At 31.2% G+C, this 25,653-nt stretch overlaps 3 protein-coding genes across 8 annotated transcripts in view; 1 reads left to right on the forward strand and 2 right to left on the reverse strand.

The window, feature by feature from the left end:
• Window positions 1-380: 380 nt before the first annotated feature.
• On the reverse strand, window positions 381-5,851 carry LOC130440797 (dolichyl-phosphate beta-glucosyltransferase). Of its 2 annotated transcripts, XM_056774132.1 has the most exons (6): window positions 5,649-5,851; window positions 5,412-5,586; window positions 4,718-4,923; window positions 3,159-3,267; window positions 2,852-3,095; window positions 381-650 (listed from the first exon to the last, which is right to left on the reverse strand). In XM_056774132.1, the coding sequence occupies exons 1-6, from the start codon at window positions 5,706-5,708 to the stop codon at window positions 452-454; spliced, it is 993 nt and encodes a 330-aa protein (XP_056630110.1). In that variant the 5' UTR covers window positions 5,709-5,851; the 3' UTR covers window positions 381-451. The 2 variants fall into 2 exon arrangements, with proteins under 2 accessions (XP_056630110.1, XP_056630109.1); XM_056774131.1 differs by having other exon boundaries at window positions 397-650; window positions 2,852-3,267; window positions 5,649-5,845.
• A 943-nt stretch (window positions 5,852-6,794) lies between these two features.
• On the reverse strand, window positions 6,795-18,937 carry LOC130440796 (ER membrane protein complex subunit 1). Its single transcript, XM_056774129.1, has one exon. The coding sequence runs from the start codon at window positions 18,887-18,889 to the stop codon at window positions 16,214-16,216; it is 2,676 nt and encodes an 891-aa protein (XP_056630107.1). The 5' UTR covers window positions 18,890-18,937; the 3' UTR covers window positions 6,795-16,213.
• A 218-nt stretch (window positions 18,938-19,155) lies between these two features.
• LOC130440818 (cytosolic carboxypeptidase-like protein 5) overlaps window positions 19,156-25,653 on the forward strand; it is a 31,923-nt gene continuing 25,425 nt past the window's right edge. Inside the window, exons 1-5 of one of the 5 annotated variants that reach the window (XM_056774169.1) lie at window positions 19,156-19,471; window positions 19,551-19,736; window positions 19,786-19,917; window positions 21,172-21,317; window positions 23,275-23,607. In XM_056774169.1, the coding sequence (XP_056630147.1) occupies window positions 19,637-19,736; window positions 19,786-19,917; window positions 21,172-21,317; window positions 23,275-23,607 (711 nt within the window). In that variant the 5' untranslated portion in view covers window positions 19,156-19,471; window positions 19,551-19,636. Of the gene's footprint in view, window positions 19,472-19,550; window positions 19,737-19,785; window positions 19,918-20,958; window positions 21,097-21,171; window positions 21,318-23,274; window positions 23,608-25,653 lie in introns of those variants that run through there. The other 4 variants (XM_056774171.1, XM_056774167.1, XM_056774168.1 and 1 more) reach the window with 4 other exon arrangements.

Below are 25,653 nucleotides of genomic sequence, written 5' to 3' on the forward strand. Positions count from 1 at the left end.
TTTTCGTTTTATATTAATTTGACTGTGAAGGACCATGGATTCCGTTATTTACCAGAATTTATAGTTTTAATGTATACGATAAAATTTAGTTCTCGAGCTAGGTTGTATACTGACCATTGCTAATGGGAACTAACCTCATAGTTGAGTGATTTCAAATGTTCCATTTTCATAATTAATTGAAGCTTTTGTATACAATAAGATTTAGTATATAAAGCAACTTGTACACAGATACTTTTTATTAGTTTGAAATTCGTCGAGGACAGTAACCGGTTTAATGAAACCAGGTTTAATTAATTATTTTTTCGCCTAATAAATAGTATTTATAAAGTTGTGAATTGAGTCACTTAACTCAATGGATTTTGAATAATACTTACGAGGAATAGAATAAAATATGAACAATAGTATTTTTTTATTACATGACTAAAAATATACAATAAATGTATTGATCGAATTAATATTTTTTAATTGGTTTTATTTTCCAAGCTCCAATAGTGTATCGCAACCAAATTAGTCCTAAATCAACACCCATTTGTATCCAACTCCATACCGGAGTAACTTTCGAACCATCGATCTCAGTCCATTTAACGGCTACTTCGGAAATAGGAATTTTCAAACTTTGTGCAATATATAACATTTCTACGTCAAACGCCCTGTAACATATCTCCCATCAATCTAATTCTCAAGCACCTGGATGACAAGCAACCTATTTATTGACTAAAGTCGAATCATGTCAGAAAGTTTTTGAATAACTTTATGCAAGTTCAGCAATTCAATGAGTGAAATCAATGAAAACTTGTTGGATGATCTAACAAGCGGAGGAGCGGCTGCTAAACATCTTACGCCGAATATATGGATAAGTGTCCAAACAGAGCGTGTGGCGCAGCCGTACAAACACCGAGCTGTACCGGTCCTATACCCAGAAGTCAAGAGGGCCAGACTCAGATGGCTAGGCCACTTGAAGCGCAAACCTGAGGAGCGGGGAGTGCGCAAAGCGTATCGGCAGAAGCCAGAGACTGTGCAATCGATGGCCAGATGATGTCGAAGAGGATTTTCGGAAGCTAGGTGTGAGGGGGTGGAGACGCCGAGCGTTAGACCGTGATGACTGGAGAAATGTAGTAGACGAGGCCAAGGGTCTTTGTTGGCCGTAGTACCAGTAGTTGTTGTTTGTTATATATAATATATCCATCAACAAGACCAATGTAATATTTATTTTAGACTGAGCAATGAGTGTTGTTTACCCTTATTGATGAAGATTAACAAAATGGTTCTCAATTATGTTCATAAATTTTCAAGGCTGAGAATACATATAAAAATAGGGTGTTTATTTGTATAAACTTAATAACAAAATATAAAAAAAATATAAAAAACGGTTTTTATTACAAGTTTACATTTAATCGTAACGTTTAAATACCTTTCCAATGATGTGCCAAGCACTAAATATTCCCTATTAAAAAATTAAGGGTTAGAGAAGTGGAAAGGACATATGTCTGTATCCAGGAAGCTGTAGCCTACGGCGGCAAATTTCACTTCCAGTAGTAAAAACTTTTTTTTATTTCGATTTACAAAATATAAGAAAATAATTTGTTTGCACGGAGAAAATGAGTTTTAATGAGATTTGATCACCGTTGCTGATCATTATAAATCACTCTGTAAGTTTTTGCAGATGAAAGTATTTTCCCTTGAAGTTCCCAAATTCAGCGCATCACTAATTTCAGAACGACGTTCACCAGAGTATAATCTTCTAATCATTTGCATTTTAGTTTCCAGTGGAATATTTTTGCTGGTTACTTTCTTTTCTTGTTTTTTATTATCACCCTTGATAAAAACTAAAGATCATGATATTTGTCACTGCATTTATCGTTATAGTATTATATGAATTTATTCACTTACAATAATGTCAAATGATAAAAATGCGTCCGTACACCACCGCATCTACCTAATCAACACAACTACATACACTGTTTCAGATCTGTTATTTGGAAATTAAACGCCACAGAACATACCAAAAAGAAGGTCAACTTGTATGTGAACTTCGGCAACACAAATGTCATTCGTCCTAAAATTCTGAATTCCCGCCCTATTTCCTTCAGATTTCGGTACAAAGGTATGTGATAATTATGGATTCTTGTTGAAATTGGTTTGAATTGAGAATATATGTTTCTCAGCATACAGTCAGATTGTAATTTTATATTAATGAGAATTTGTTTAAGAGCCAGGTAAGAATCTTATTGAAAATAACTGAAAAATTAACAGCTAAGTATTTTTATCTGTAATTTTTCATTGAATATTTCAGAAAGGACTTGAAGGTAGGTGACAGAGTAATATTTAGATGTAAATTTCCAGGCTGCAATAGTCCCCACTCTGTGGGACATAGATAATAAAAAATCTTTCAAATTATCTATCTACTGACAATGTAACAATTCTCACGTTCTTGAAAACTAAAGTAAGAACGATGTATCCCCCTTTGGCCTGCCTCCTATTTAACTCAAAATGGAACACACATTCCACTACCCGTGCCAATGAGAACCAATATCGTAAATTGAATGAGCTTTCTGAATTCTACACAATTATTATTTTCCTCATTAACTCAAACACAGATTTTCCAAATTTTTGGAAGCAAACTGTAGAAATCCTAACAAAAAACATCTCTTTTCAGTTGCTATTCGTAAGGTTCAAATTAAAGTGATAATCAAAATTTGAAGATAAAAATTCTGATATTGAAACTTCTAATGTAACTATGTATCATTTGTGTAAAATTTTTTAAAATAAATCAAAATACTTGAAATTTTGACTGCAATTGCAAACAGCTACTATTGTTTCAAACTTACTACAGACTTCAATTTAAACTCACCATCTTTCAACATGCAAACTATCAAAGCAAATTCTTGAAGCTTCTCTGGTAAGCAATTTAAAACCACATTGTGTATCTTTCAATCCTCTTACTGTAAAAAGCCACACGAGGAAATGAAAACCATACATCAATATTGTTCTGAAAAAATTTCTTTTTGCTATGGCTTCTTTTTCAAGATGCGCCCTAGATCCAATAGAAATGGCTAATTTTTCCTCAACAATTGAGGGATTTTTTTGGTAATCATCTAAAAGATACGTTATTTCAATTAAATAGACATTTTTTATGGAATCGAAAATATTGTAAATACATTTTATTAATTTATAAAGTCCCTCTTCAACTTTGGCTAGATCGGAAAATTTGGTTGCTCCATCTGCATCTGCAAATAATAATACTGAGCCCCTTGCACTTTGCATACCCTGCAACAAAAATATTGGTAATAGAGTCAAGACACTTCACCACTTGATGATAGAAAACTTATTAAAATATAATTATTGAAAGAAGTCATACCTAACAATCATCCATCAAAATTTCATAAATATGAAATATATTATATTTTCGTCAAAGAAAAAAAATGTTTGTTAGTGTAGCATAAATTTATGATAAAAAACAAATTAATCTAAATAGCTGACGGTATTCACTTGTTTTATATTTATAAATAGCAAATGAAAACTGATGGTGAAGCTTATTTTCTTTTATCTGAAATTATTAGTCAGTTGGAAAAATAATTTTTAATACATACCTTGAAAATATGTTTTTATAAATATGTCTTAATTACTATGTGCAAATATTGTTAAAAATATGAACAAATATTAAAAAAATTGAATTGTAAAAATCATTTATTGAATAATTGTATAATTTGTAGTGATCTACAGCCTCAGTAGCCCGCAGCACTTGTACCGCTCGCCGTTGTGTGATATAAAAATTCATATTATATGAACTAATACCGGCCACTGAAATTTTATTTTGAAATAAAGAACTTAAGGTATCTTCAATAACTTTTTCAAAATTGTTCTAAAATCAAAATTTTCAAAAACTGTTTTGAAGGATATTTATAAATATAAGTATAACTCCTTTTTCTGAGGAATATTTTCGAGTTCAATATCTTGAATCTATTGTCCTTATGTCCAACCAAAATCTTTGAAATCTATATGGTTTGTTTAAATATTTAAAAAAGTCGCGATTTTTGTTCATATTGCTACCCATACTATTCCTACTATCCCAATACTGAATTTTATTTCTTTATTGACTCTCTTGTTTTTACAATCCATGAAGATTGAAGACAAATATTTAAAACAAAGAAACTGGAATTTATAGGGACAACATGGGGGACACAATAGATCTTTTGGTTCGCAGTGTATATGATACCCCAATATCTACATACATTATTAATTATTAATGGAAAGTAAACTGTAAGCCTTATATGTGGTTAATTTCTGAACCATTTCCGTTATGAGTCTAGTCTGGAGTCTAGAAAAGTTCAAGCTACATAAACTTAAATTATGATAATAAAGTCAACTAATTGCAATAAAGGTGATTCATTAATTTTGGTTCTTCAAAATAGCTATGGTTTTTTAAAAAAGGACATTTTCCATGGACGGTCGTTTTAATAAGATATCTTAAGTGGAAATTTTCTTTTGAATAATAATTCGAAATTTAAAATATTGGTCCTATGTCCACAAAATGCATAGGTTCCCTCCACTGTGCAACAGTTCGAAAAATGCTTAGTCACAAAGAAAAGTTAAAAAAGTAGATGGACTCAAAATTTACTTTACCAAAGAGAATATAAGGCAATAAGGTTAGTTTGATACATAATTTGATATTCTATACATTTGAAAGTTTCATCTTTCTGATACCTGAAATTCTTACCAATCTTACAGCTCCTCCTTTGCCCCTATTATTCTCAAGATCCAGCACTCTTAATTTATCTGTACTCAGTTTCTTGGCATACTCTTGTGCTATTTTCACAGTCTTATCAGTGCTGCCATCACTTACTACTATTATTTCATATTTAAAATCTGAATTTTTACACCTATTCTCTAAGAATTCTGTACATTCATCCAACATAGGAGGAACTAAAATAGATCAATTTCATAACAAATGTATTGGGATGAAAATAAAATTACTTCAAATACAATTTTTCCAACTAGCCACTAAATTATCAAATCTACGCTATTCATCTCTATTTGAAGACATTATTTTTATATAACTCACATATATTTTTACACTTACGATCTTTACTATATTCCTATATTACCTTTGAATTTCTAATGTCCTAAACAAAAAAATCCTCAACAAAAACGATATTTCAGAAATCATATTTTTCAAGTATGTTTCTTTGATTAATTACTTGTGGTAGCCTAAGTATTAAAATATTGTGTGATTATCGAACAATATTATTTTATTGTATAAATTATTGACTTAGTACTAGTTCCAAGAAATAATTATCCAAACATAGTAGATTAATAATTAGTAGAATTAAGAATCCTCCAAATTAAATTGTTGTGTATATATCCAGTGGCAATTTTTAATTAAAGTAACAAATCCACTGAAGGGTACTTACGTCTTGTTTCTTCATTATAAGCAGGTACTATAACACTAAGATGAACTGATGATTTCTCATTGTTAGTTGGAAATTGTATTTCTTTTCCACTAATAGGATCGATAAAATATTTTTCTTTTTTACTCCTAACGACTAAAGGATATGCCTTAGACGTAGCTATTAAAAGGATACAAACCTATGCAAAAACATTTTTATTTAGTTATAATGAAACAAAAAAAAACAGTTTATAATACTTACAGATATAATAACAGAAGTTAAAAAAGCTGTTCCTAAGAAAAATAAAACTTTCAAGTCCATTTCTTGTTATGCATATGTTTAGAATTTTTGATTAAGAGAAGTTTTAAGAAAAATTATCTTTCTATTTTCTGCATGGTTGGCAAACAAATTAGACGAGATTACTTACGTACACATGCTACGATTTGTTTCTTCTTCTCTTCTTATTGATCTTCAAAGTATAAAATAGACAGCTATATTTTATTTAATGAAATATATTATGTGAAATTTTATTGGGAAATATATTCAAACAAATCCGAAGAATATAATATATAAAATAGCAAGTTTCAAAGTACCTATTTTGGAAAATATTAACAAACTTCGAATAAACATTATCGGCGGTCTGGGGGTACTTTTACCTTCAGTTTAACATGAAACGAAGAATCCGAACCTAACTGTTTCATAATGTTTACATTTCTACAATATTATAAAGGATTTTAGTAGAATGGTTGAAGATTTGTAGTTTATATTTCATAAACTCGACGATGATAATGAAGAAATTATCAACATTGTTGACACGCCGAGAAAACAAAAAGTTATTCGTTCTACAGCGAATCTTAAATTATCTTTTATTGGATTCGACTGTTTCTTTGTATTTTTTCACCATGTTAACCAAAAGTATTACTTCATAGAAATTGTGGAATTCTTTTTGTTCGTACAACTTTCTCAAATAGAACAAATATCCGAAAAATTTTGGTTATATTTGTGTCAGAAAAATGTCTGTTTAACTGTGATCTTTGAAATAGATTAATCTTGGTTTAAACTAGTGTTCAAACCACAGTTTAAGCTTGTAAAATTGGCCCTTAATAAAGTATACTATAGGCATAAACCACCTATTTGATATCGGTGATCTCTGATGATAAGGCTTTTCGGAAACTATGACTCTCAACTGTTTTTTTTATATTTTCAGTATGATGTGCCTTAAAAGGCACACTTTTAGTTTCATATTCTATGATTTTTTCAAACTATATTAAGCTAATTTCAAAATGATTTGTTAAATTTAGAAAATCGCAGTAAAAGATGTCTTGTTTTAATAAAATCATTATGATTTTTATGTTATTTAATTGCCATAAATGTAAATATTTCATACAAATCAACACCATACCGAGATGAAATAATAAAAATCAATCCCCAAACCTTCAAGTTTATTTTAGTCTACATTTTAATTTGTACAAAATTTTTTTGAGAATTCAAACACATACAATTTTATATAGAAAAATCAAGATACATTTGTTGACTATATGATTCTTCGTAATGGGAAAGCCCCTGGAGAAGATGGAATAGAGGCTGATCGGTTAAAATACGGAGAACAAATGAAAAAACAAATTCATCAACTCATCGAGACCATCTGGTAACAAATCAAGATCTCAAAGGAATGGAATACTGGTGTTATTATACCAATACAATATAGATAAAGATTATTATTATACGTATACTGGGAGACTACCAAAATGGGTTCAGACCAGGGTGATCCACAATCAACGCAATCCACACAAAAGACCAAACAGTACAAAAAACATGGAAACAAAAATGGAGCTACACAGAATCTTCATAGATTTTAAAAGCGCGTTTGACTCAATAAATAGACAATGATAGAAGATTTATAAACACCTAAAAGTACTCAGAAAATTAAAGATATTAATGAAAGATGTATTACAAAGCACACAAGCCAAAGTAAGATATCTGGGAACATTAACAGAAGAAATGAAAATAAATAAAGGAGTCACACAAGACGATTCGATCTCTCCAACCCTGTTTAATATGATTTTAGAAAACGAAATAAGAAAATCAAAATTAAATAACAAAAATATCATAACGAATAATACAAGAGAAGAACTAATAAAGGTAATGAAAAAACTGGAAACAGGAGTAGGAAAAATCGGTCTAGAAATACATGAAGATAGCAAGACAAGACGAAAGAGGAATGGACCATCTAAGGAACATAAAAATACGTATTTAAAACTGTAACCTCGTTTAGTGGAATGAGAAAATACAAAAAGGATATCTAACATTTGGAAAAAATAAAAAGTTACTCAAAATCAAGAATATTGATAAAAAGAATATCTACTAAACATAAATGAACAAAAGACCAAATTTATAGAGATGGGAAGAGATTTGAATAACTCCAATTAAACTGACGACACAGCAAAACAGGGAAAGTAACAATCACAAACAAAGGAGGTAAAACCAGGAAAATCGATAAAAGACTGGATAAAGAAAATAAAACGTTTGGAGTTCTAGGAGGACTATTAAGATATTTCAAGAGCCGCCAAGTTATGCATATACATGAAGAAAACAAAATAAACATATGGTAGAGAAAGGTACTAAGAAGGATTTTCAGAGGAGTGGAGAAAAAAAAACGCAAAAGTCAAAGCACTGTACGTGGTCAGACCAAAAAGATCCTTATTAAGGGATAGAAGTATAAAGAGAAGATCTAAAATAAATAACTGGAATGACGTAGCCATGGACAAAACTAAATGGAGAAAAGCAGTAGACCGACTCCAAGCCTTGGACCTTCAAGGCCTGTTCAGTTGTACAAGTTGTTGCATATGCAGACGATGTAACAATATTAATTTGAAGAAATGTATGAAATAATAATCATATAAACACATTTTACAGTATATCATTCAATGGTTTTGGTTTCTTTCCAATATCGTTAAAAACGAATGGTCTTGAGAAGTAAAATAGGACGTTGTTAACGAATTAAGACAAAACTCCACATTACTTGAAATAACTGATAATCTAATAATATTTTTAATTACATGAGAGATTGATGGCTACCCTTTAATATTACAGATAACGTTACGAAATGATAAGTTGGTAGGTAGACTTTTGTTCAAATTATAAATCATTGCTTCATTTTATCATTATAGACAATATAAGCATTCCACTAAGCATTCACGACCACGATTTTCCTCGTTCCACTTAGTCCAAAGCGTGATAATAGTAAACCCAAGTGGAGTGGATTACGAGGCATTTTGATTCTTAAGATACCAAATAGTAGTAGTAACAAAGCTCAAATTTTAGCATTAAGCATACTTTGGAATTGAAATGTTTTTTTCCTTTTGTTTTATTTGCAAAGAATTTGTTTTCCTTTATGGTTTTTACTTTAAAATTTCCAAAAAAAAAACGAATGGGGTACAAAAAGGGATCAGTTCACGTCTAGTACCCTGTTTAAACTAAACTCCCTTACAGGCAGGTACATTTTACTTGTCTATTTACGTTTTATAATTTAATATTCAGTTGTAGCAAGTTAACGAGGTATAATAATGATTGACTGATAAATGGTGGATCAAACAAAATTGTCGTCAAGAGTTTCGAACCAGTTTTTATAATCTGCAATTGATATTGGAAGAATTATACTGCTTCTCTGTCCACGGGTTTGCAAGCCACTCAGACTCTTTCACCACTGGCATCCGAAGATCAGACGAAGAGGGTTTCGGAATTGTTAAAAATAACGAAAAAAAAAAATTAAAAAAAGATGATCTACAATACAGTCGAGAGATTCGCCGTAAAACATAAACGGTTACGGTTACCAACTTAGGAGAGCAAAAAAAATATGACGGACAATACAATCGAGAAATTCCCTTTTAACATTCATCCAGTAAATAACTAAAATATTGATAAAAAAGGAGAACTACCTACTACTGCCTTGAGAGTTACTGATTTTCCATATAAAGATCGATTTGTTAACATTTTGAATATGTGATATATTTAATAATGTACGGGATGTATTGATATCTAGTTAACCTAGACCAGTTTCGTGCATAAACAAAATATTGCGTGTTGAAAGGCGACACTCTGGTTCTCCGAGACCTAAGTTTCGTTTCCAAAAATCTGTTGGAAAAGTCCTTGCTTCAGTTTTTTGGGATTGCCATGGAGAAATCATGATTGATTTTTTGGATAAGGGTAGAGCAATAACTGGAGATACTATTCGAAATTAATGACCAGTCTACAGGAGAAAACTAAAGAGAAAAGACGCGGAAAGCTATCCAAAGATGTTTTGTTTTTACAGGATAACGCCCCTGTACACAAATCTCATGCTGCCATGCAAAAAACACCTCCCTTATTCACCAGATTTGGCTCCGTCCGACTATCAACTCTTTTCTCAACTGTAAAAAAGTTGAAAAGGTCGTAAATTTTCTTCCAACGAGGAGGTAATAAAAGCTGTAGAGATCTGATTTGCAGAGCAAGAAAAAACATTTTTTTGAAAGGTCGAGAGACGTTGCAGGTTCGCTGTAATAAATATATCCAATTAAGAGGAGAATATGTTGAGTAATTAAATATTTTGACATTAAAATTTTGTTTGGTTCTATAGTAGGCTAAGAATTTTTCAATATATCCTCGTACATCTTATACATAATTAATTTTATAACAATAAATACACAATAGGCACAAAAATTAATAAAAAAGGAATGAATGAATATCAATAACTGAATTAACATCAATTTTATAATGATTAATTAATAACATAATTATAAACATCAAGAAAATAAAGTAAATTCAAACAATAATTCATTTAAAAATGATTTGTGAATACTATATTTGGAAACTAGATCGCCACATTTTAATACTACCTATTTTTTTCAATAACTTGTTTCATGTTAGGTACATAGTGATTGTTTAAAACATCACTATAAATGTATCTAGCACTTTAATGTTAGTAGGATATTTGTATAAGTTGAATTGGTCTAGTATATTTATTTTATTTAAATCGGTGTTGATTTTGTTTTTTTCGATAACGATATTTTTTTGGTTGTGTCTAATAAGTGATCTTGTGTAATTAAAGTTCGCCATTACCAGTTTATTAAGACTCGTTGCCTGCCAATTTTCGTTATTATATTGTTCTGGTTTTACTCAAGTGATGCAATGCCCACTCATATCTTTCGTCGTCTTCTTGATCCAAATTTCCTGATGTTTTGATAACGCTTCCCAAACCGTTGTTTAAACCTCTTTTTATTAGTTTATATTGTTGGTAAATGCTCTGAAGTATCTTCTTAGCGGCGATTACAAGATACTGTAAGCTTTGATCAAAATTTTGTAGCTGATGGATTTCTGATGTGACTGTTTGATATTGCGTTTCTAGTGCATTTATTTCTTCAGCTAGTGGTCTCATGTGAAAATAGTAGATAAAATCGCATTTGCTAGTTACAGCTTGAGAGGACGAATATTCTGAGTTGTTCTTGAGATCTAGGATCTGTACTTCTTGAGCCATTATATCGGGTATTTCAAAACGTTCGCATGCGAGTTATATCACTGCATTAAGCGAAAAAAATTGCTCAAAAACCACCAAACAATCAATGCCTATAACGCAAAGTTCAAAAATGCGGCAGCAGCTAAATACTTTTATGGCTCTTTCGACCGCTCGATAGGGAGGAACTTAATCGTTCCACTATCTTTGATTGGTTAAACCTTATTGTTAATTTGCGATTAATCTATGCGTTATAGACATGAGATTGTTTTTCTGTAATATAGGATTTGTATTCGATTTCCATGGTTGGTTTTTCACATTTTTCTTGTGTACAGTTGTATTTTGAGTGTCAATGGTAACTTCGTTGTCTGTTGTGACCAGTTTAGGAGAGAATTTTGGTTAAAGTTTATAGAAGTTTTTCGTGACGCCTTCTTTTTACTATAACCCTTTCTTTGACGTCTTTAATTCTCTTGTTTATAGCTTTATATATTTCTTTAGTTTTATCTCTGACTTTGTGTATAGTTGTTCAGCAGAGCTCTATCGATATCTAAGTCAAATGGGTCTCACGCATCTAGATGGCCCTTTAAATTTGTTCCTTTTCAGCTTTGTTCTGAGAATTCTATGATGTTCAAATATTGTGGAATCGTTCGACTATTCTCCTTGATTGTGGGCCATTCGAAGATGTCAGCTACCATCATGTATTGTATTACATTGTGTGTTATATAGATGAGAACATTTAGAACATTGACAGAGTTAGATCCTTGTATTGAATAGGCTTGTCCGTATTTGGAAAATGCATCGACGACTGTTAGAAACTTCTGGCCATTTGCTTGAAAGGTATAGAGATGATTTCCAAGGATTTTGTGAGGATTGGTGTTATCGTGAATTTTCGTTTTGGAGGATTTCTGTTGTATTTACTGATCAGAAAAATATAGGGTTCGAATTTGAGTTTCTGTTCCACTTATGCCACTGTGGTTGGTTGTTCCTTGATAGTAATGATTTATGATATTTTTCTATCTTTGGAGATTTATTTATCAAATCATACGTCGAGTTCTTGAATGTTTCTTCTATTATGTTGGTAAATATCATCGTCTTCAAAGTATAGAGCGTATTTTATTGGATCGAGATAGCCCTTGAAGAATTTGAAAAAGTCATCGTTTAGGTGTTTCTTCCAAGTTGAGCACAAATTCTTTTCTTATTAGTAAAAGTAATTTCGGTGACTGGCGGAGCTGGGCTATGGTTAACGAGTCTGAATATCACTTGGTTTTTGTGTGATTTATTGGTCTGTCACTGATGGGAAATCCTAAGTTGAGATTTTCTTGGGCTGTGTGTCTTGTTACGTTTAAGTGATCTTATTTTAGTCGCCATCTTACTTATTTGGAGTTTAGATCCTTCAGTGAAAACAACCATTAACATTTCATTTATTACACAATTTTCATTTATATAAGAGGTTTGTTCTTGGTGGCTGCACTGGAACTGGATCAGTTCGATCGGATACAAAGAACGATATAGTGCAGAAAGCAATGGAGCATTTGTTGATTGTTGTATTTGAGGTTACTTGATGTGATTCGGGCCTTATAGTATTGAGAATAATGGAAAACGATTTAGTACTTTTTGATATTTTACATTCGTCCGATGACGAAGATGTAGTGCCACCGTTCCCAGATTATACTTATTGCACTGGCTGAACTGACTCTAGACCCAGTGCAAGCAGTACACTGAGCTGGGTGAACTAGTTCTCTTGCACTGCTACTAATAACAGTGAGACTAGCTTTGGTTCTGCTACGAAGAACGTTTCCTGAACTAGTTCTGCCAGTGCAGCTACTAAGAACAAGCCTAAGGTAGTTCATCATTCTATAAATCACTTACTAGTGCTAATAGTTTCTAAGAATAATTATACATTTTTATTATGTAAAAATAATATATAGTGATGAAAAACCTTGTATTTTGGTATATCAATATCAGAAATTTCCTACTAACATTCTAATATTAATCATCTAACTTTTGCATACAATGAAATAGTCATTTCAAGTTTATTTATCATAATAACTTCTGACTAATAGCTGTATATTCACAATCAATAAAGAGTAAATAATAGTCCAGTCAATTTCGACATAAAAATAGTGGTCAAATAACAAAAATTCCCGGAAAACCAAATATTTGTGGAGAGCTAGGGTTTACCATTATAAATAAAGTTTTAAAAATCCCCATCGAAACTATGAGTGCTACAAAAGTTAGTTGGAGTCAAAGGTCAAAATTTGAGGTTTTTTGGATAGAAAACGGTAAGTTTTATAAAAAAAAACCTTAAACCAAAGTTGTAGATCTTAAAATTCTCTACAAAAATGGACCCTATGATTTTTTCCCTTATAGTTACCATTCCTGAGATATCGCGATTCTAAGACTCACATTATACATGATATGCACATGTATATACATAATCAGGCACTTATTTGTGTTTCTTTTAGTCAGTCGCTAACTGAATCCCCTGTACCAAATTGTACCAATTGTAGTTGGTGAAGATGTTGATTTGTTAGTACTACTCACTGCAAGGACTCCATTGGATAAAATTATTTATTTTCTGAAACCCGGGAGGGCTCAACAGCGAACAGAAAAATATTTTTCAACAAGTTTATTTGCTTATCTCAAATGCCAAAACTCTATTTTATTTTTACATGCGAGAACCGGATGCGACACTTCGTCAGCAATGTACAGAAGGAGCAAAAGGTCAGTATTTAAATTATTCGAAACAAAAAAACGATTTGACTGAGTGCGCTAAAGTATTTACAGAAATTGATTCCACACCTCAAATAATAATTGCGGAAGGAATTCGCTTTCTCCTTGCGGTTTATAGAGCTGCAAAAAAAATGACAGTACCGATACTTAACTTTTGTAAAAAATACGCAAAACAAGAAACCAGTACAAACTATTATATCTTCCTCCAACATCGGCATCTGCTATTCGAGTAAACTATCAAGTTCAAACATGGCTAGGCATACAACTGAAGACTAGGGCTAGAAATTGATAGATAATACTCTGAAACCGATTGAAACTTTACTCCCACCAGAAACACTTTTCAAAACTATTTTGTGCAATTGCAAAAAAAGTTGTAGTGCCAAATCTGGCTGTAAAAAAGCCAGATTGCTATTATCTTCAGCGTGTACCAATTGTCAAGGTCAGTCCTGCTCAAATGTCCAGTTGAGTAGAATAGAGGAAGATTCCTGTGATTTTAATGAAGAGACCAATGAATCTGCTACATTGGAACAATTTATGAACATCCAGCTAGAAGAAGAGAAAGATGAAGAAATCGAAGAAGACATAACTATTGAAGCAGACTTTAATGAGTATGAATTTGATAACCCAATAATGAAAAGCCATATCAATAATAAGGTAGTATCTAGAGCTTGACGGGTATTATTCCCTTGAAACTACAGTGAAAACGCGCCTACCTGACAGATGGCGTGGAAATACGTGCATATCATGTATAATATGACTCTTAGAATCGCGAATCTCAGGAATGTTAATTCTTAGGAAAAAAATCAAAACAACCATTTTCGTAGAGAATTTTGATAGCTACAACTTTAGTTTGTTTTTTTTATAAAACTTACCGTTTTCGAGGAAAATCCAAAAACACACTTGATATCGATGCGGATTTTTAAAACTTGATTTGTAATGGTAAACCCCAGCTCTCCACCAATATCTGACTTTCCGGGAATTTTTGTTATTTCAAATGTCTATATTGACTGGACTAATAAAGGAAAACTGCAAAAAGAAATAAAGTTAAATAAGTAAATTCTTGCAATATTATCAGTAATACAAATACTATTATTTATAAGATTATTAAAATGATTTTTTGATTGACCATAAACAATTAGAAGATAAAGTGGCACATAAACAGAAGGAGGAAAGAAAGGATATATACTTGGAACATAAAGCAGAATCAGAAAATCAAACTGAAGAGATCAACAGAAGACAGCGTGAAGAATAAAAGGTATCCTCAATAACTAAGTCTTCAATAAGTGTATAATCCCTGTTCTTACATTCAAACTTGTACATTCGCAAAGGTAAAAATCAATAGAATAGAGAAAATCAGATCCAGGAAGAGACAAATTCAACTAAATACGTTGAGCACCAGTGTGGTCTGTACGCCCGCAACCCTTAAATGTATTTTACAGTTTGATTGGACCGTCCTGGGTCCTTGCAACATCATCCTAAGCTTAGTCTATTTGATTTTTTTTTTCATGATCTTAAATTCCATTGTTAAACAAAAAACTTTTCATAATTTTTTCAACATAATTCATATAACATTTGATGAAAATTTTCAATTTGTGCTACCTTTACATTACCTTGATCTCATATAATATTTTTCAAAACACAGCGTACATTTTTGTACACTTTACATAAAAGCATGTATCATCGTTCGAAGGATGGAAAATCAAACAAAATTTTGTTTTTCTATACTGCATGTATCTTCAAAGAAATATAATGAAAAAATTTAATTCGAATGAAAAGTGCAAAAAATTATGTCCTGGACCGCACACGAAAAACATTTTTTCGCACTTTTAATTTCAAATTAATGGGACCCACACCTCTTATGAAGTATAAAAACACAAAAAAAATTTTTTAGTCCGGGGTTGGTCAATTTTGGTTGGGGCTCAACATGTTAATAATAAACAAAAAACACAGATGGTTCGTTAAAAGAAGATGAATTAAAATATTGATTCTCTGGAAACTATTCTCAACTCAACAAAAGTAAAGGATGTGTGAATATGGAGATACAAGACGGTAAATGTGGTGACAAAATTTGAGGAAGTTTGTTGCATAAATGTGAATGTTCAAAATGGTATTTAAAAAATTTTCATGAAAAGATAACTTATTGAAATGTATTTTTAATATTGTAGATCTTATGGAAACATGCTGTATCATATTTTAATTACATCTTTAGAAAAACTAGCAAATTTCTTCTCGTTGTTTTAAACAGTAATGAATGAATTTTTGTTAGTTTTGATAATAAATTTTCATCACAATATGTATATAAAATAGTCAATCTCGATAAGTATTTTTATCCAAGCCAAGAATCTTCAAGTTTGTAATTAATATGTTCATACTATCACACTAAATAAATGCATTATTTGCTCCCTTTAAATATACAAGTTATTAAAACATATTTATCCTTATTTCTTTTTGTTCCTAAATAACAAATAAAATGCAGATGTTATTACAATAAAAATAAATCTTCAGTTTTATTTTGTTATTAAATAAATTGATTTGATAAACTGCATTTTAATAAGTTTTACTAAAAAAAAAATATCTAAAAACATCAAATTGACTAGTTAACAACTTATTTCCATAATTGTTTTAATGTTTTTTTGGAAGCAAGATATTTAGTAACATAACTTGCAATAATCAATCCACTTAAAACCAATACAATCATTATATAGTCAAAATCTTCCTTCAATACATCAAACGTTTTTGAAGGTGCTACTCTAGTATAAAACATATCTAAGCCATGTACTAATACATGACAGGTGCTTTCAAGCCTAGCTGGTGCAACTTCAATACCTTTAATAACACTTAAAGTCTGGTTATAATTTATCACAGCTTCTGTGGGCAAAGGAACTTCAGGCATATAAGGAATACAACTTTCTTCTGGACCACATGGTATGTCACTAAATCTCGGTTGTAATAAAAGCCACGGAATTTCTACAACAGCTCCAGTAGATAAAGCCAATAATAAAAATTTATTAGTTATTCCTTTTTCTGTCAGAGTAACAGTCATGTCGACAGGAGTTGCAGGTAATATGTAAGATTGGGTTTGTACGTGAGGTAAAACACTAATGGCATACGAACTAAAAACAGTACTATTACTTTGGACATGTCCTTCATATAACTCCGCAGATACCACTTCTGTTCTCCTGAATCTTTCACTGAAATAAGAATAAACAAGCCAATTTTCTGAATGTACCATATGAATTGGTCCTTTAGCTCTCTTGTGAGATGTTGAATACATAATGAAACCAGAAACACCATCAATTAAATAAATACTCAATACATGTTTATGAATAGGGTCATCACTTAATGTAGCCACACTGATTAAATTAGGATTCACATATTTATAATAAACTGATCTATCAGGTAAAACTCTTCCTTGGGAATGAACTCTCTCATTAGGATGCTTACTACTCACTGACACTAATTTAGAAGGATGAAATTTTATTTCCCAAGTTGGTGTAAGTCCACATTCATTATCATCACCATGATAAAAACTAAATCCCTTCACACTGTTGCTCTCACTATCTACTAAGTATATGTGATTGTGTTTTATATGAGTTTGTACTAGAGATTTGGCTGAAGGAGGATGTACTGCTATTTCATTATTAGATGACAACAACAAAATTGGTTTAAGCTTATTTTCATCTTCATATGGTAGAAGTACAGCTTGTAATATCCTATAATTCAATTTTTCAATTCCTTTTTGGGAATAACCTGTTATTGGATCAAACTGAAACAGTATGGTGTTGCCAGTCAACATATCTTCAGCGAGGAGAGTGCATTGTGCAGGTAACGGTGTATATCTAGCTGTTCTTTGTACGAACAAAAGCATCTTCTCATCTTCCAACAATTTAAAGGGTTTAATATTAGGCAATCTATAACTCCAAGCAATTGAACCAGTAAATGTGTCTATTGCAAATAATTTGCCAATTTTCGTTGCAACTACAATCAATTTATGGAACCCAAATTCATCTCTTACTAAACCACTTGCTGAAAGTAATTGGCTACCAAAAATAAAATTTGATAACTGTTTAATTTGTGTAGTTAATCTATGCATCAACATATTTATCACATTATTAGAATTGGTTTTGAACTCGTTCTCTATTGAAGCATCTGATTCAGACATGGGTAACTCAAAAAATTCTGTAGCAACTATATCACTAAGAGCTTCTTCATTGGTCCACTGAACTTTGCCTTCGGGCAATTTCACAACAAGTAAAGCGTTATCAGAAGTACTTAATAACAAAATAGTAGCAGGACCTTTTGAGTAGCTTGCTACTATTGTTGGTGCCCCCAATCCTATTGGGTAATCCAAGTCTATTGATAATATTTCTTGACCATTAGTATATTCTTTGCTTGTGACACTTATTATTTTTTCTGGAGAAGTACTAGCTTCAAACTGATAAAATATTATTTTACCTTCATTATCAGTTATGTGGATGTTTGAAGATATGTCAGTATCTTTGACTACAAGGTTTGACTGACTTATCTCAATTAGTTTAACTGATTTGTTGCAAATTAATAAGAATGCTGGAATATTTGATTTCAGTTGTCTAATATTTATTGGTCCTAAAACTCCATCTAATACACTCTGTACTGACTTTGTGTTAACACTGGCTTCTTTAGAAACGAAATCAATAAAGTATAATTGACCTAAATAATCATTACTTGAAAGACATACGAAATTAGATTTAACGATAATGCAATTTGCATAATCTGTTATCCATGAAGCTGATATTTTGGAGGTTTTACCAATTAATTCTCCAGTAGCAAGATTGTATGTTGTAATTTCCAAATGAGAACCTCTGATTGGGCTAATATTGACTAATTTTCCATCCAAGACAGTAAATTCCTGGGGCGATAATTTTTCTACTATAATTGGCCACTCTGTTATTAAAGAACCAGAATTAATATCCCAACTACGCACTATCCAATTATTTTGAGTTCCTGATACAGTATAAACGTCTCTATTTACATACAGTAACTTTATTTCGTGATTGAATGAATTTTCTAAAACTTGCCTCCATAAAATCTGACCATTTCTGAGACTTAAGCTGGCAAGTACGTTTTCTTCTGTTGCTATAATCACCTTTTTAGAATCAATTTCTGCATATTTAGTTCTTCCTATAAACGATCTCTTCCAATCAAATTTTCCAACTTGATCTTCATAAATTCCATACGATATATTAACAAAACTTATTAGTAAAATTACGTTTAAATAAATTAATCTTTCAATTTTTGCCATAATTCATGCATTAGATGTTAACATAACCTTAAACTTACTATTAAAACAGATGACAGATGTATTGAATGACAGATGATTAGGCCTAAATTTAAAACACTTTTACTTATAGTTTTTTCGACTATAGTCTGACTATAGTATTAAACAAATGAGGAGAATATATTTTACAAATTTTAAGGCATTATTATCACATTTTTGAAATTCTGTAATAACCTGGTTCATTCATAGATTTGTCATACAAAATATCTTTAAGAAGAGAAGAATAACCTATAGTAATGTAAACAAATGTGAAATCGATTGACAATTGACAATGGTCAGGGTGTGTCAAATGAAAAAGTAAAATGTTTAAAACAAAGAAAAGACTGAGAAACTATAAGTTTTAGTATATGAAAAATCCACATTAAACAGAAAAAAGTGATTCAATAGTGTCTTGCAACATTTAAAAAAATTAAGCAATTGTATTGGCCCAAAGATTATCTGTGACAATTATTAAAACAGCTGATTATTTAAATTGTCATAAAGCTGCCTTACCTACAGTCATATTTATTATTTTGATTTTATGCTTATGGCTTGTTTGAATTCGGTGTATGTTAAATCTATTTTCAGTATTGTCTCATACAGTATTGTTTAAAGAATGTTGTTAACAAATATATACATTTTGTAGGTCAAAAGGGGTCAAAAGTCGGAAAGTGTTGTAAATTTCTCAAATGACAGTCAAAAAGTCTAGTTTGTCAAAGTTTTTTTAAAATTATGGCAGGAATTAGTTGTGCAGGTTTTACCTTTTATAATGAATTTGATTCTGCTAATCTGGCAAAGGTAGAACAAGTTTTCAGCCAATCTAATGAAATCGGTAGGTTACAAACTGTTATGATGACAAGTATTAAAAATATTATTTTCAGTAGTGAAACATCTAAAAAATCCTTTATTACAAGAAATTATTGATGCTGAATTCAATATTTGGACAAAACCTGATTGCTGTGGTACTGAATTTGAAAATGGAAATAGGACATGGTTTTACTTTGGAATTAAAGGTACAAGATTTTCTTGAATCATAGTTTAATTATTGGTATTATTACTTCAATTTTGAAGTGATTTGTATAATTTTTTATAATGCACGCAAGCATTAATTATGTGAGTTAACTGTGTACCTCTTTGATTTTTACTGATTTAAAAGTTCCTACCCCAAGTTTTCTTATAATTTTCCACTTTCTTATTATCGAGCCTCTTTTTGATATCACATTAATTTGTTTTTCATCACATAAATGAAATGATTGATAATATTTCAGATATATTGAAAAAGTTACCTCTACTTATGCATTTAACTCATTCGCAGCCAAACTCTAAAATTAACTGTTTTTCATTATAAATTTTGGAGAAATAATAAAAAACCATTCTCAAAATTTAGTAGATCCGCAAGGACAAGAAAATTGTTCCAAATTTGGAATTTGGCTTAATAAGAGTCACATTATAAGAAAAAACTAAAAAAAAACATTATTAATAATTATTAGTGAAAGTAACACTAAAACTTCCATCTAGTCTTACAATTGTCCCTAGATACTTGAACCTGCTAACACTCTTCTTTTCCAGTTCTGTATTTGAACAATTATTTCTTCTGGTTTGTTTGATATTTTCATTATTTCTGCCCTTTGTATGTTTATCTGCAGTCCATATTGCTTCATCTCATTACTCCACTTCTGTATTCTGTTTTGCAGCCTTTCTTTTGTGTTAGGGATTATGAGTAAACCGTCCACATACATTACAATGTATGCATTGCAATGTCCATTTCCATCCTCAAGACCAATGTTTCCCAACTTGGGGCCCACGCCCTACAGGGGGGCAATTTGATTGCTTAGGAGTGTAATTCGATGTTAAAGTTCGTTGATTAAATAAATCAAGAATGGCAAGTATTCGATTCTATTTACTTCATTTTTAGAAGCATAATTTTCCAGAAAATTTTGTCGAAAGGAAAAATATATTATTTTGTGGTACCAGTGCATTGAATGTGTTTTTTAGTGATCTTCATAAAACCTGTCAATTAAATTACTCAATTGAACAATTCCGTTTTTTAATAGAGGGCATAGAAATTTTAAAAAGACTAAGGTGGGGCATGGCACTAAAAAGGTTGGGAAACACTGCTGTAGACTATGCAGAATGTTTTTAAGAAAATCCTAATAGAACTGCTAATTCCCTCTAAGATTTATAGCGTAAATGTAGGTATTACCAATTTTGGAACAATGCTGAAAACAGTTAAAAGAAATTGTAGATTCATGAATTAAATATTTCAGCCCCAGCTCCAGCATTACTAGTAAAATTTAATATTGTCGATTTAAATCGACAAGGAAAAATGTATAGTCAGGGCATGGCCCCAGTATATCGAATAATACCAGGAAAACCAAGATGGGACAGAATTTCTGATAAACCTACTCATAGTGTAAGTAGAAGTGTTGAGATTTGTGAAATAATGAAATTGAAATATATATTTATTTGAAAAATTTTTTAAGATAATGTTAAAACTTTTGAATATTGATAATTGTATTTGTTTTGTCTTTTTGGTACAATTAAAACACCAATAACAATATTAATTTAATTTTAACAAACTATTTTTGGTAATTTTTTCGTGTAATTAGAATTGTGTGATTAGATCAGCCCACAGTAGGCCTGATACACTGAAAACCTGGCCAAAAGTTCAAATTTGCAAGTGTTCAGGAATGCCGCAAAATTTGCTAATTATGGAAAAGGGATGTTGAATCTTTATCAGGGTGCAACAAACTATACCTTAAACGTCTACTTATTTCATCAGACGCTTGTTTGTGCAGTGTCTAACGGCGACGATCATCAAATCAGTTGCAACTGAAAGAAATGTGACAAGAGAAATATTGTACTACTGGAGATTTATTTGGAGAGCTCGTTTAGGGAATATTTCTTTAGCTGATACTACTTTAGTATCTTTGAATACTCTTTCAGTTTTAGTCTCAATCAGCATTCATAACCTGAAAACCATGGTTTCTGTTGTGTTGAGAAATAATACCATGTGGGGAAATACCGTGGTAAAAAGTGGATTTTTTATGAGATTCCCTAAATTGTAGTGGGCTTCTTTAGTATATTATCTTAAATAATGGCTTCTCAGGACAAGAAAAAGAAAGCAAAACACATCTCAGAGGGTGACAAGGCATTGTTTCTTAAAGTGATGAAACGTTATGTTGGTGTTATTGAATCAAAAAACATGTCAATAACATAATAAAAAAAAAAGAAATGCTTGGAATGATGTCCATACTGATTTTAATACTGACAGTCAATAAAACACAAGACCAGTTGAAGGTTTTATGGAAGAACTGTAAAGCAAAAGCAAAGAAAGCAATGTTTAGAGACAAAAGAGAAAAAATTAAAACACAAGAGACCAGTTGAAGGCTTTATGGAAGAACTGTAAAGCAAAAAGAGAAATAATTAAAACAGGTGGTGGAAATAAGAACTATGAAATTGATGGAATGACAAATCATTCCTCAATTTTTTGAAAATCCGCGAATTAGACTACTTCAGTCATGTAATGAGGGAACAACGATTCCAGAGATTGATTATGCAAGGAAAGATAGAGGGAAAGAGAGGTATAGGACGACGAAGAATATCATGGCTGCGAAACTTAAGGGAGTGGTATAACTGCACATCAAACCAATTGTTTAGAGGAGCTGTGAATAAAATACAAATAGTCATGATGGTTGCCAACTTTCGTCCGAAGGTGGCACTTTAAGAAGAAGATATACTTCCCTTTCAATGTTAATAATTTTATTAATTCTTCTTTCATTATATTTCCTGACTTAAACCGAGCAAAAACTGCTAATTTTGCATAATCATTTACATAATTACTCTCATTTAAAGCAATTAAATACATTTCAGCATAATTTAAGTCGCTATGTCAAGAATTAACCAAAAATAGTTTGAGTTTTAAGTTTAATTAAAACAAGTTTAATTTTTTATTCACACGGCCTCTACATTTAACTTCCCTCATAGTATACACATACTCACACGCTGTCGTTATGACGTTAGACATTGTCATAACTTTTTAATAAAAATTTTCATCTAAACGGTCTAGATAGTTGAAGCTTATACATACAAATTTGGAATTTTTGAATTTAAGATTTAAGGAGACAACGTTTGTCAGGTCCGCTAGTGAAATAATAAAACAGTTCGACACTTTCTATCTAATTAAATATAAGACTTAACACACATGTGTATAAGAACGTTTCCTCTTAAAATGGAGTGATGAAACGTCCACTACAATATTTTAGATTACTTAGGACAGACCATGTATTGTAAGGGAAAAACTTTTGCATTGATTCCTATAAATGTTTTAATTATTCATCATAAATATAAACATATGATTAATTTTTCAGCTGAATGATGACATATTTACCCTCAGTTTTAAATTTCGCACTCCAGAAAATTTGGATAGTATAGTTTATTTCGCTTTTACATATCCATTTTCTGTAACCGAGTTGGAAAAAATGTTGACCAATGTTGATACGAAGTATTTAAACATGAAACGTATTTCTGATGATGATATTTACTACGTTAGAGAAACAGTGTGCCATTCCTGTGACGGCAAACCAATAGATTTAATAACAATATCTTCTTATCACGGGATATCAAAAGAGAGAGAAGAGAAACTGAAAAATCTGTTTAACAGAAGTAATGTACCTAGACCTTTCAAATTTTCAGGTAAAAAAGTAAGTACAGGAGTGATGTTTGTCTATTTTTTAATAATTTACAAAGTAGATCATGTACTATAAGAATAACAATATAATGTTTCTATTTATCACAGATAAAAATGATTGTGGTGCTCAACCAAAAACACACCTGGTCTGAGAAAAAGAAAACACCAGAAATCTTCACTTTATTACAATCTTATAATCACTTACACATTGGACAGGAAGCATTTATGTCAGTCTTTGTTAGTGATTCTGCATTACACGTGTTTATATTGATCATTGCAAAATTTTCATCCATACAGGGTGTTTAGGGGTGTTTCAAATAAAAACAAAAAAAACTGTAATAATTGTTCCAAGTGGGTAACTTGTACTTCTACACACTTCCGGAGTGTAAGGGAGGATATTGCCTTGAACTTAGGAAGCATTCCAAGATTCCGCTTTATAGCGTCACAATGGAAGTTTATTCTATCGATCATTTCGTTCCTTGTGTTTACCTGTGTGGCATATAATAAGCTTTTAATATATCCTAAAATGAATCTATTGCATTTAATTCAGGGGAACTTGGTGGGTGTGCAAATGGACCTCCTCGACCAATCCACCTATTAGGAAACATTTTATTGAGATGACGTTTCTCATCGTACGTGAACCACATGTATCTGCGAATGTTTAGAGGAATATCACATAACATGGGCGGGGAATCATTTTTGGAAGAAATTCTAAGTATTGCTAATCATTCAGGTTATTATCAAAAAATATTGACCAAAATTATTACCCCTTCTATCTGCCCACATATCAATACAAAAACGTTGTTAATTTTTTGTTATATTTGAAATTCTGCTCAATTATGTGTGATAATATGGAACAGAATTTCGCAATTACAATTTACAAAATCAATTGTGATTGCGTAATTTAGGATAAATTGAATCATACATAAAATAATTATTATCAACATCAAATTTATAATAGATAAAAACACGGAATCAAACATTTGAAACAATAAAAAGACCACGACAAGGGGGAAGTTTGAGTTCCACTTTACGTATCATATCATAAATTTGAACAGAGTACCATTTGCTTCAACTCTTGATGGAGGGAAGAAGGGGATTGAGCAGGAAGAGAATGTTATGGCTCCACAATATCAAAAATTGGACAGGAATCAGAACTACAGGAGAATAATCCATACCACCAGAGATAAGATAAAATGGCCAGAATTGATCACAAACATCCATTAATGGATAGCAGAAAAAGAGATATTGGAAGCAGCGTTCATTGCAGAGCTTATAATTAGTAAATAAGAAAACCTACAACCGAATATGGTATTGTGGATCCATCCATTAATGAATAGCAGCAGAAGAATAGGTATTAGAAGCAGTATTCACTGCAGTGCTTATAACCAGTAAATAAGAAAATTTTGCTGAAGCCAAACTTGGTATGAATGAATGAATGAAATATTACACCACTAGGGACAGGATAAAATGGTCAGAAGTGATCTCAAACATCCATTAATGGATAGCAGAAGAAGAAGAGATATTGGAAGTATTAGTTACTGCAGAACTATAACCAGTAAATAGGAAAACCTACAACATAACTTAACATCGTGGAATGAAGTATTAGAATAATGCAGAATAAAAATAAATAAAAACCAAACCAAATTTATGACAATAGGAAATAAACAGTTGAATAGAAAAATCTAAATACATAAGTTGTATCCAACAGGGGAATATATTCCAATATTTGGGATTTAAAATGGACTCAAAAGGAAAACAATAAGTTAAAATAAACCCATGCATGGAGAAAAGAGAAACTTTGTTATATTATGAGTAGCACCCTTAATAACAAAAAATGAATTATCAATACAAATATTGGCTGTGATTGCAGGATATAATGTAGACAACATAATAAGATAGAAGCAGTGAAAATAAGTATCTAAGAAGAGTATTTGGCGCCATGATTACAATATAAATATTATTACAATATAGATAATAGATAACTGGAATTAAGAAAACGTTTAGAATTAGTGCAAATCATGGGCCAAAACAAAAAATTACGGTAAGGGAAAATAAT

Source organism: Diorhabda sublineata, chromosome 2, assembly GCF_026230105.1.
Source record: "Diorhabda sublineata isolate icDioSubl1.1 chromosome 2, icDioSubl1.1, whole genome shotgun sequence".
Lineage (NCBI taxonomy): Eukaryota > Metazoa > Arthropoda > Insecta > Coleoptera > Chrysomelidae > Diorhabda > Diorhabda sublineata.

What these genes read in the sequence shown, in the direction of transcription:
- LOC130440797 (XM_056774131.1), bottom strand. Translation starts at nt 5,708, where the DNA reads ATGGACTTGAAAGTTTTATTTTTCTTAGGAACAGCTTTTTTAACTTCT. An exon ending in TAACTTCTGTTATTATATCT is followed by an intron (nt 5,587 to 5,648) that starts GTAAGTATTATA and finishes GTTTTTGCATAG; the next exon opens with GTTTGTATCCTTTTAATAGC. An exon ending in TTATAATGAAGAAACAAGAC is followed by an intron (nt 4,924 to 5,411) that starts GTAAGTACCCTT and finishes GATCTATTTTAG; the next exon opens with TTCCTCCTATGTTGGATGAA.
- LOC130440796 (XM_056774129.1), bottom strand. Translation starts at nt 18,889, where the DNA reads ATGGCAAAAATTGAAAGATTAATTTATTTAAACGTAATTTTACTAATA.